Source organism: Anthonomus grandis, chromosome 11, assembly GCF_022605725.1.
Source record: "Anthonomus grandis grandis chromosome 11, icAntGran1.3, whole genome shotgun sequence".
In the NCBI taxonomy this organism is placed as follows: domain Eukaryota; kingdom Metazoa; phylum Arthropoda; class Insecta; order Coleoptera; family Curculionidae; genus Anthonomus; species Anthonomus grandis.
The window spans coordinates 4,779,515-4,792,708 of NC_065556.1; the positions used below are offsets into that span (position 1 = coordinate 4,779,515).

At 34.8% G+C, this 13,194-nt stretch overlaps 1 protein-coding gene across 1 annotated transcript in view; it reads left to right on the forward strand.

Annotated features, from left to right (window-relative positions):
- LOC126741938 (phenoloxidase-activating factor 2-like) overlaps positions 1-13,194 on the forward strand; it is a 37,386-nt gene continuing 24,192 nt past the window's right edge. The window contains exon 1 of the mRNA XM_050448415.1: positions 1-147. Coding sequence (XP_050304372.1) covers positions 114-147 — 34 coding nt within the window. The 5' untranslated portion in view covers positions 1-113. The remainder of the gene's footprint in view (positions 148-13,194) is intronic.

Consider the following 13,194-nt stretch of genomic DNA (forward strand, 5'->3'; position numbering starts at 1 on the left):
AAATATTTGCCTTTTTGTTACACGCTCATCATTTGTTAATCTGGCGCGAAATATATATATTTGCTGTTAACGTTTTGTAAATAAATATTTTAAAGAATTATTTGGAGTTCGTCATGAATTTTTTAGTTTTGCTGTTTACTATTTTAGGTAAGCTATATATCCTAAATTTTAATTTAAATTCAAAATGAGTGTAGTTTCGATTAAAATAAAAACGACATACATTTTAAAATCAGTAGTTTTACCTTTATTCCATTTATATTAAAAAATAATTCTGGTTAAAAATTATAATATTTTTAACAATAAAATAACGATAATGCTGCTATGATTATTAAAGTGTTTTTCTGGAGTACTATTGAGGAAGACATTTTTACTTATTACAAGAAAATTTTAATTTAATTCAAGAAATCACTAGGAATTTGTAACTCTATTAAAAATGTAATCGCATCCTTCTGTAGAGCAGGTCCTAAACACTTTCGCTCTATCGGATTCAAATCTAGACTGCATTCTGGCCACTCTAAAACTGTGAAACCGACCTCTTGAAAATACGTAGTAATTATTCTGTTTGCGTGAGAGCATGCATTATCATGCATTAGAATAAGCGAGCTGCAAACCATAGGCGAGGTTGTTTGAGTTCACCATCTCTCAGACATTGATGTCAAATCGACTTTCCAATTTTTTCATTCAATATATAAAAAATATCCACTACATATTTTTTTAATATGTTGTATTTTGTAACAGGTAAAAAATATACTCTTTAAAAGTTTCGTTTATTTGCTGACTAATAATATATACTTTGAGAGTAATCAACAAATTTTTCAGAATAAAAAAAAAATTAGCCTGACAAAAAAGTTAATGAAAAAAAAGCAACTTGACAACGTAGAATACCTCTATGTTTACAATACAATTATTCGATGTTGCCACTTTGTGTTGTTTCTCTAGATATTTTTTCACATCTGTAAAGCTAGCGCCCGATCGATATCCAGGAACCAAAATCTAGAACGCAGCATATGTCGTTTGCCAGCAAACTATAGTCCGCGCCCGCTGTTATTTAATTGATATAATGCCCGTATCTCCTAAAATTCCCAAGGAATTTTAATATTTTTGTCCAGATATTAACAATCAATAACTAAATCGATTTATGGTGGTTATAAATAAACCTCTACAAACTAAAGTTTTTTGTGAAAATTACCTAAAAAGTCGAATGTTTAAGAAATGAAAGAGGCTCCCAAAGGATTTGAATTAATATTTTTTCTATAATATGGAGATGGTTGCAAACCTCTACAAACAAAAGTGTTTTGGTAATAATTATTGAATTGCTGAATGTTAAAAAATATAAAGGGCTATGTAGCTCCTAACGGCTATAAAGAAGAGTTTAATCCAAATCCTTTAGCAGTTATAGCCATTTATAACATCTAACTCAATAATTTTCAATCAAAAATCTAAGTATAATTCAAGTCCTTTGGAAGTTAATCTTTTAATTAATTTTTACAAAAGAACCTTGGTTTGTCGCGGTTTATATCCACTATAAACCAATTTAGTTATCCGTGGTTAATATATAGACAAAAAATTATTAAAACTCCCTTGGAATTCTAGGAGATACGGGCATTATATTGATTAAATAATAATGGGCGCAGACTATAAATATGTTGTTGGCAACCGACATATGCCACGCTCTCGATTTTGTTTGCTGGATATCGACCAGACATTACCGATTTTCGACATATCGGGTTTGAATAAGCAATAAATTTGCTAAAGTATAATAATATACTTAATTTAACATTTTTGTTAATATTTTGGTATCCAATACTTAATAGATACTTCACAAATATGCCGTCTTTTATAATATTATAACTTAAAAGGATGACACCATTGAAACCTAACTCGCCTGTTAAAGGAACGATTTGAATTTCCTTTTTTTCCAATATATATGACCCACTTCAGACTTCTTTATAATTTTTCAGTAAAAAGGGAGTTTTTAGTTTAATTATTAATTTAAAAAACGCACTGAAACCACTCAAAACATCCTTTTAATACTAATACTGTACGAAAGGTGCACAATCCAAAAGTAAACAACGAGCGAAGTTGCCAAATACCTTTGTCGCGAGAATATTTCGGGGCAAAATCTACAGCGTTGCCGCTGTGTGTGGAAATTTAGTGACTTAAGGAATCCAAATTAAAAATATTAATTATTATTAGTGTCTAGTGTAAATATAGTACAAAATAGTTTTGGTTATTAAACAAGTTTCACTCTTTCTTTTGCTTTATAATAAAGAATGCAACTCAGTTTCTGCTAATTATAATAATTTATTATATCACTTTATTTTCTTCTGTTAAAATTGAGTAATCACTGGCAACATGGAATACTAAGCATGTATATCAACAAAATATTCCCTCTGCCCCCTGTGTAGATGTTGCGCACAATCCAAAGCAGCCATTGTTTATTCTAGTGTATTCAATGTTCTAAGTCTTTGAGCATAAGGCTCCATATATTGTTCTAAATTATCTATTTATTTATTTTCATCTTACATATTTCATCATTTACATTATTTCACCTTCATATACGATAGAGTCAATTTACATAAATAATGTGAAGGGATATAGAGCGGAGAAAAAAACATGTTTGGCTAAATAAAAAGCTAAACGAAATATAGGGGAGCTGACCCTTATTTGACAGATGTTGCTTCCAAGATAGTAATGATTTCAGCAAATTTTTATAAATTGTTGAAGATTGCCGTCCGATTTTAGGATTAAGGATATTACACTAGATACCGATAGCATTATAGTCGATGTAATAATTACGAATTAACTTTAGCTCTATAAGCAAGGGACTGTAAGAATGTTCCCTGTACAGCTTAAGGTGTTTAATATGACAATCATAATAAGAAGATTAAATTACAGACCTATATTTAAGCAAGGAACAAGCAAACATTTTCATTTATTCATTATTCGTTTATGAGAGCTGAGTACAGACAAAGTCAAGTACCCCAAGCGCACGGAAAACTTAAAAGGCAAAGAGCACCAACGGCGTTTTTCAAAAACATCAACTCGCCCCCCATTGTCAGCGGGTCCAAACCACCGCCTCCTTCTCGAAAGAAGAAGACGCGAGATGGACAGCTCGGACTGCTACCTGACTGACCGGTTCACCAAGAGCGAAAAAAAAGGAGAAAGAGCGGAGTAAGTCTTCATGAGGCTATCCCACTCCCATAACCTTAAAAAATCCAACTCCCAGCACATCCAATATAAGTACAAAACTTGCTAAACACCGAAAATCCCTCTTCAGTTTCGAACCGGCTCTAGACGAAAAAAAACTAAAACTAAAAGAAAAAATAAGTAAAACAAAAAAAAATAACAAAACTAAACCCCGTTGCATAAAATGTAGGGCCGAGCATCTCTATAAAAAGTGCAAAAAAGAATAAACAACACCGGCACAATGCTGCAATTACGGTGGCTACCATCCGGCAAGTTATTGGCGCTGCCCAAAGATATCAAATTTTATAAAAAATTTAAAAAACAAAGAGTTTTGCTGATATAGCAAATTTCTTCCGAAAAAAAACTTCTGACACGAGTCCTGCATGTAGGGGGGCGCAGCCTGTTATGGTTTGGCGGGTACCTCGGGCTCTAAAAAAAGGGTACCAGGATGCCTATCCAAAACGACCAGAAAAACAAACTTATATATTTGGTAAGTTTACCAGACAGTATTAAGCAAAAAGATCGACGAAGCTTGGCAAACTTAGTGAGATTCCGGCGGTCAAACTGCTGCTGGGGACCGGTTAAACGGGTTAAATCCGTCTTTACACTACGAAGTAGCTTTGTTTCATTTCCTCTATCTTATAAGTACCTCTGAGGCCGGGCAAAATAATTTTTAATGAGGATACCTCTCCTATCAGCTTTTATCCTTTATCCTTCCCATAAACATCAGTGTTGCTATTTTAACAACCTGACAAATAAATAAGAATTAAAACAAAGTGGTCGAAAACCGTTCACTTTTTCGCCCGACCGTTTTACATGGGTCAAAAAGCCTCTCGTTCTATGGGGACGTGGTCTGTGCCGAGGCTCTCGGCCAATGCCAGGTCACTTCCTACATTATAAATATAACCAACACACCAAAATCCCATACAGTCGATTCCCATGTTCCAGCCGTCAAAAACCTGAAGCTCTCTAATGCGACCCAGAATAATAACAGGATAGAGGCGTAATCTTGATAGAATGTTCAGTTAAAAAACCGGCAAAAGCCACCGTTGCTATGCAGGAAAAACCCAGTACACCACATGACAAGCCAAAGAGCAATAAAGTAATTTGTAGCAGTAACTATTTGTAGATGTACACTATTTCTAGAAGACCAAGACTATGCATACTGCTGTTAACAATATCCAAAATGTGTGAAAAAATTTAGCTTGGTATCGGAAAGAACACCTAAATTTTTTTGCTGTATCAACTGACCTGAAGTTTATTATTGTTGATTGTGTATTAATAATTATTAATTTAATTAGAATGGCCAAATGAAATACACACACACTCCTTTACATTTAGTTCCAGAATATTGCCATTACATCACTCAGTAATACTATTTAAATTCATTTGAAATGGCTCAGCAGAGATATGACTCAATGGGTTTATATAGTTTAAAATCATCAGTAAAGCCGAGATGCTTTAAATGAACAATAACTTCACTCAAATTTCTTATAAACAAGTTAAAAGGAGCAATATGCGAACCCTGAGGCATACCTGAAGATACTTCGATATCATTAAAAAAATAATTATTTATAGAAAAGTTTAGTAGGGGAAGTCTTTTCTTAACATGTTCACAGAATTTTCATTTGTTCATTAGTAAATGTGTCAAGACAAAGATAGTAGCTTTTTACTATAATGATGGTAAGAACACTTGCAGAAATACATCCCTCCTGACATTGCATTTTATTTCTGGAGAAAAGATATTTTCTACCAAAATTTTCTGTATTACATTGAGTCTACTTCAGAATAGGCTTTATTCTAAATATAATTATTTATCCTGAATAGAATATACATAATAACTGTGTGATCAATTAAAAGAATATTACAAAGTTTTACCAAGGCCCATACCTCAAGACTTCTTATCTAATATCTCTAATATATCTGTCGGCAGTGAAAGAACTTCCATCAGTACCAATTCCGTGTTGCGCCCTAAAGATATGGCTTGCCAGAGCATAATATACCATTATTGGTTGAAGGGCTTTTGATGCACTGAAAATAGCGCTCATCATCTCGTTTGGAAAAAAGAATTTATTGATATTTATTTATTTATTTATATTTCAACAGGCCAGAGCCCAATTACAGGAAAATCAAAATTAGCAATGGTAAAATGTCACACATAAACTAACAAAAAAAATAAAACTAAACTCTGGATTAAATTATTTGACAGAGCCAGAGTTGAAATGAATTATAAAATGTAATACAAAGTAGAATAAAATTCTGAGCAATATTAAAAAAAAACGTTTATACAAAACAGAAGGAGATAAAGTCAACCCATCCTCCAGCAACCTCACAACTCACTGTGTAACAATCCTCGTGATCACCTCTGAAACTAGGTGCCTCAAAGAGCATTAAAATATATCACAGGTGGAAGCAAATTTGTTGAAGTTTTTGCACATGATGAAAATGGGATCTTGGTATTTAATGTTAGTTCTGGCACGATCAAGAGCAAAAGTAACATTTGTTCTGAAGGAAGGGCGCGGCACCTGTAAAGAAATGTGACCAAGAAGAGTTGCAGAGTCTATGTGACCATTGAGCAATTTCCACAAGAATACTACAGAGTGAGTTTCTCTCCTCAAAACAAGAGCTTCTAAGTTGAACCGGGGTATTGTCAAAAAAAATTCCTAGGTCCTTAAACAATTTCGTTCTGCATAAAGTGAAATCAGCAATGGTATAGTTAAATATTATTAAGGTTTTGATTCTATGATAAGACATAACACAGCATTTAGAAACGTTTAGATTTAGATGATTGCGATCAAACCAATTCTTAACCAGGTTGATATTGCTTTAAGCAGTATCGTGAGCGTATCGTCAGTTATCGTCAGCGTAGGCTATTTTACAGCAAGAGATACTTAAAATCAGGTCATTAACATACAGGTTAAATAGTAGTGGACCTAGATTGAACCCCTGTGGAACTTCATAGGTAGGCATAAAGTATTTTGATTTGTAGCCTTCAATTTCGACAAATTGTTGACGACCAATCAGATAAGATGATAACAAAGCAGTAAGCTTTTCAGAAAAATTAAACTGTTTCCTCAACTTTCCCAGTAAGATATAGTGATCTATTTGATCAAAGGTTTTGCTGAAGTCAGTATATATTACATCAACTTGGCTTTTTTTATGAAGAGTAGAGGAGAGAAATCGGGACAGGGTATAAAGGTTAGTTGTACATGATCTTTTATTAAAGAAACCATGTTGATCTATTGACAGTTTTGATTGAACTTAAGGAAATATGGAATTGTAAATAATAATCTCAAAAATTTTGGAAAAGTTACATACAATGGATATGGGACGATAATTTTTAATATTCGGTAGGTCATCTTTCTTGTGTATAGGAAGTACTTTGGCAGTTTTTCAAATAGAGGAAAACTGGCTGGTTTTGAGGATTAGGTTAAAAAGATGTCATAAGGGCTTACATAGAATTAATGCTCAATCTTTAGTTATAAAACTGGGAAATTCATCTGGGCCAGCGATCATTTTGTTTTTTATAAGTCACTTAGAAACAAGTAGATCCAAGGAGGCTACCAACCCACAGAAAGTCGAAGTCGCTAGCACAAGTGGTATGTAAGATGTAGACAACAAGTAGATAAAGTACAAAATAGTCAATAGTAATCTTACAACCTACAACATCTATAGATGGTAACAAATTGTTTATGATTCCAAGATCAACTCTCTCCGATTTAATGAACTAGGAGATTGTCATCAAGGATCCGCCTCCACGCGAGGCTTCTACTCTCCTTAACTGTCTGTCAGCTCTAAATACAGTATATGCTCCAGTAAAGAGCTCAGAGTCAGAAATGTCTGACTGGAGCCATGTTTCTGTTAAAGCGATGATGTCAAAACCGCAGACAGCAGCAGATGATAAAAACGTAGATATTTTAGTACGCAGTCCTCTGACGTTCTAAAAAGATAGCGATACATAAGGTGTATAAGCAAAATCTCAACTCATATATATAACTCATATTGGAGCTGTGTTATAGTTATGTCTTCGACGAAAAGCTTGCAGATTTTAAAGTGGATTATCTAGAGGTGCAGTTAATAGCGGCCAAACTGGTACTGATGGCCTGTTGTATTTTTCTGTTTCATGATACTTGGAAGTGGACAGAAAATGCCCGTGTAAAATTGTGACTTAAAAGCTCGTGGCAAAAAACTTTGCCAACAAACAAATTAAAAGAATCTCATACTGAAGACAGAGAACCAATAATAATATATAACTAATAATACTAGACTGTAAATCCTACTTTGTGAAGGAGAACATAAGCGTAGCACTTTGCTTCAAATAAAACATTTCAATCACACAGCTAAAAAGTGACCAGAAGACCAAGCGAATGTAAAAATTCCTAGGATTGCAGAAATTGCATAAACAGGGACATGAGGGCAACAAAAGAGTTTAACAAAACACTTCTGAAAATATACAGTAAGGAATAGGCGCTGCCCAGTTTACAAACAGTACAAGGAGTGGCGTAGATCTTAGGTAGTCTATGGACAAACGAACACTAAAACAAGAATGTCACTAAAAGTACTACATATTAACTTGGACAGAGGACTTCTTTCTTAACTCAAGAAAAGGTACAAGAATTGAAACCTAACATAATACTTGTACATGAACCATACAAAAAGCACTGTTTACAATGATACACAAGACACATAGAAAAGGGAGATGGAGAGGACAAAAATAGAGATATGGTTACACAAAAGGATTCATGCTACTTCACGAAAAGAGTACATAGACAAAAATAAAATCACGATACAATTAACAAACAGGACAGGGAAGATAATATCAACTACAATGAGCTATCATCTTGGCACTGTTATTTTGTCCGGACTAGCTTTTACTGTTCAGAAAACTCAGAAAAATAAAACAAGTTTGCGACTATATTGTCTTTAGTGTTTATTTATATATAAAATGATTTTCAAAAAATTAAAAATATACAACCAGTAAAAAATGCAGCGAATATTACTCTGCGTGCATTACTTGGGGTATTAATATACTTAAGAATAGTTGCTTTTTAACAAATGGTTTAAATGAACTCTTTCCGTAGGTTCAAGAAGTGTTCCTGTATTCCATAAATCATAAAGATAAGAAGATTATTCTTGTGAATTTGTGACGAGAGATTTTGTATTGGAAATGGTATTTTGTGGGTGTATTGGTTAATTGTTAAAAAAAACTATTTGTTTCTCGCCAACGTTTTGAATTATATTTAATTCATCTTCAGGGCTCGAAGTCGTAGTTCTCTTTCGTCAAATTAAAAAAACACATATAACAGGGACAAAAATAGTTGATAGTTTTTTGCTTATCTTAAAGATCGCTTTCATTTTGTTCGTACTGTACATTGCGATGAATTTAAATTTGTCAAGTTGTTGCCATGTAAAGTAGAGGTGCCCCAGGATTCCATATTGGGCTTCCTACTTTTCTTTCTGTATATGTTGCTGACCTAAATGAGTGCATACAAAATTTTAAGTTACACAAATTTGCCGACGATTCACAAATATGTTGGGATTATGAACGCCGAGGATTCGGATTCAATATCTTTGTATTTATAAACAACACCTTCCTCTCAATGGTAAATCATTTCAGTACTACTTAACAAGAAACACACATATTGTTATTATTAAACACATTACCTTAATATAGAACTAACATTTCTATCTAATAGGGTAGACAGGATAACAGGCTATTATTTGTGTATTTTTTATTAAACAATATATTTTGATTTAAAAAGATATTTAAATTTTTCGTTAATAACCTAAAAAAAAATCTTAAAGGCTATACCGGCCATAGGAAATCCTTAATAAATAAAATTATGATACTTTCAAATATTGGCTTTCCTGTATATTTTATAAAAAAAACTGGATAAGACTCTTTTAAAGGTACGAGTAGGATAAGCCATCATATCAAATTTCATTACTTTTTATTCAGTGTTATTTTATTTATTCAATGTTTTAAATAAAAGCAACTACTTTGAAACAACAAAAAAGCAAAGCAAAACAAACAAGAAAGTATTATTAACAAATACAAAATAATTTTTTAAACTAATACATTCATTTTTCTTAATGAAATGCTCAAACAATCTTCCATTTATCGCCAAATAATATCCTAATCGGTTGTTACGTTACTAAGCTGATATACATTTATTTAGTTACATGCCGTTAAAATTTCCATCTTTAACTTTTGATAATGCACATCCTTATAAATAAAACTTTTAAGGTGACCTTACAAAAAAACGTCGTTTGGTGAAAAGTTCGGATACCTGGTTGACCAATTAATTACGCCTCCATTAAATACGTTTAGGAGATTTTCTGACTTGCTGTGAATTATACGCAGGACACCTATCCATTTGAAACCAAATCTCATTTTTAGGTGGAAGTTTGCCCAATGCTGATCCAATTTTATTTTGTAAAAGTTCCAAAAATACGTCTTTTTCCAAATATTTTTCCAAAAAAAAAGGTCCAATGATTTTATGACCGAAAACACGCGCCCAAACATTTACTTTTTGAGGACATATCTGTAATTCTTGTGAGAACATATCTGTAATAATTTTCTTTACACCAGTAACGAAAAATTAGCTCATTATTTAAAGTAAAGGTGCACTCGTCCGTAGAACTAACATTTCATAAGAAATTAACCACAGGGATTACTCTCTTTCCGTAACTTTAAAGCAAAAATCTACTCTTCGTATTTCACCGCCTTGCATTAGTTTCTGATGTTTTTGATATTTAAGGGAATGATATTTATATTTTTTGGTATGCGCAATACTGTCCTATGATCTTTTCTTAGAACAATGACATACGAGAATTAGTAAACAACAACTTTGTTTGAGTCATGTGGCAAAGAAAACAACAGAATCAGAATAAGTTCACTATTACTAAATTAAATTAGTAACTGCCACACAATAGCTAGCTGGTGACTTAAACGCACACAATGAAGCCGTGGGAGAAAATAAATGACGACAGAGGAATAAAACTACTAGACTGGGCCGCGAAACATAGATTTATGTAAGGGGCCGGCTTTTAATAACACCAGAGGCGAAATTTATTTAGATTTAACAATGACTAAGGGAATAAAAATTACGGGATATTTGCACAACAGCCTGTACGAATATCAAAGCAAGAATGCTAACACAAAAATAACTGACAGGGTGGGCAGACGAACTAAGTAGGAAAAAGCTTTCCTTATGACAATTATTACTATAGACAAATATGATCAGCTTTAAAAAAACACAGGGAAAAAAACAAAATACAAAGAAATAAGTACATAGAAGCAAAAAATTGATAAAAAGAACATTTAGGATGGCTAAATTTAAAGCAATACAAGAATAAATTACAGAGGTCACAGAGAAAATTTCATGGGACCGATTGTGGAAGTTCTTTAAAAGAACACAAAAAATACCGACCATATTTATTAAAAAAGTAAACGGAACATATACGAAAACTAACGAAGAAATACACAATTACTTAATGAATAAGTATTTTCCAACAGATGACCCTCAGACTTACATAAGTAAGCAAATAAACGTTAGAAGAAAAAGAAGGAAAGAAAAGGAAATCGATTAATTACTAACAGACATGAAATCAAACAAGGCAACAGGTGATGACAAAATTTTCATCGAGGCACTTAAACACATGTGGAAAAAAATCAAGAAGACACTAATAAAAATACATAGTGCTGTTGGAAAACATTCTGACTGTCATAAAAAGACGTGGGCACCCAACCAATAAGCCTGCTACCTGGGCTGAGAAAACTATAGGATAAAGTAATTCACAAAAGACTGCAAGCATACATAGAACATAATAACGCACAACAATAGACAATTTATTTTTAGAGAAAGACTTGGTACTATCAACGCACTAGACATAATAATGACAGAAATAAACTCGAACAAAAGAAACAAAACGCATTAAGTAGTAGTCGCCTTAGACCTTTGTAATGCATTTAACAGCGCAGAAAACCAACATGTCAACATAAAGCTTGAAAAGGCTGCGGTCTGCGGAGACTTAAGAAGACTATGTAAAAACTTTATGACAAATAGACAGAAACTAATTGGAGACTTGGAGTTGTGCGATTCGAATTTTTTATTGAGATTCGAAACTTACTAATCATACTAGCTTGAAGTGAATTGAATTGTCGAAATAGTGGGCTGCCAAGGCAGTTATGCATATAGGTCTCGTAATGGACCCGTCATGCCCCACCGGGAGTTACCAGAGCCCAACGGCCTTAGAGAAACCGATAAGGCTCTCTGGTCTGAAGGACTTAAAGTCACTCGGTACACTGAAAGTGTTACCTAAGTATTTGAACCTGGCGCGCGTGAGTGCTGGGCACTCCCCGACTACATGGTCAACGGTTTCATCCTCCTCACAGCACCATCGGCATTCCGGGTTGTCCGCAATACCGATAGTATGGAGAATTTCGCGTCTTTTTAGGCGTAGTAGATTTTTGGTGAGACAGGCAGAGGGCCCACCCATGTGAGCTTTGGCCTGTCTCATACCAGGGGACTCAGTCCATCTTTGGTGGGTCCACTTGTCCAGCAGACCCTTCATTGACGCGACCGCAACGCATTTAGCGATACCAGCTATGGGTTCCGGCCCCATCGGCACATTCGCGGATCCCAGTCTGGCAAGAGAGTCCGCTTCCTCATTACCTGCATGGCCTGCGTGGCCAGGTATCCAGACGAGCTGGACCCTGCAGCCAACCTGCACCAGTTTTTTCACGACTTTTATGCACTCTAGTACAAGCTTGGAGCTTACCTTTGCGGCCGTGATAGCCTTAATGGCAGCTCTGCTGTCCGAGCATATTAATACGACTGTATTGCGGTGTCCGCAGCTTAGGATTTTCTGTCCTCATTTTAATACAGCGAATACTTCGGCCTGGAAGACAGTGGCGTGCGTCCCCAGCGAGTATGCCCTACTGGTATGTGGGATTCCACCACAAAGCCCTGATCCAGCTCTGTTATTCATTCTGGAGCCACCTCTGTACCAGATGGTCCCCCTATTTAGCAATGCAGGTCTGTTGGAATGCTGCCACTCCTCTCTACCTGCAATGTGCGTCACGAATCCCTCGCAATCCACAGTCACTGGAGTCATGCAGTCACTGCCCATCAGAAGGAGAGGACATTGCTGTATGGCCCGTGACCAAATTTTTGCGTGACCGGTCTCGCCAGCACGTAGTTCGCCGAGGACGTATAGCCTGTACGCAGTTCTCATTGCCTTGAATTGCACAACGAGTTCCAAAGGCGGAAGACTCAGCAGAGCGCTCTAGTTGAACCCGTTATGCTGAGACATGCAAGACGTTGGTACTAGCATAGTGATTCGTATTATTCGTACTAAAATTAAATAATAGATATTATACAATATGCCGTATGTACCACAAATACGATTAATATGATGCATACGAATTACGATTATCGATTAAACTGAAACGCAGTTGGTAGAGCTAGGAGTGTGTGCGATACTAATTTATACAAATACGAAAAGGTTTTTACGATTCGTATGAGTTGACAGTAAAGTGAGAATCGGAACGAATCATACGAATACGACTCATCTTCATTGGAGACTTGACTAGACCCATAAGTAGGGAGTGCCCGCAAGGTTTCTGCCTTAGGCCAACGATGTGGCTTTTAGTCATGGAAAGTTGAGTCAGGAAGATAGATCAAGAAAAAAACAAGTAAAGATTAGAACAAGCTAAGAACAAGGCTTAGATGAAATATACATAGACACATTAGAATACTCACAAGCGTACGCAGACCACCAGCTGATTGTTATAACGAGAAAATCAGCAAGCGTTATTGAAAGCAAATGGAGGATCATCTGGGGTGCAAGCAAGAGATAAGCGACATACGAAAATTTGACCTATAATGAACAAAAGATAAAAACGATGTTCATTCCCTGTAGAGAAAACATAATAGAGGCTATAGTATGAATACAGGACCGTAGACTCGAAGATAAAAAGATAATAAAGTACTTCAGACA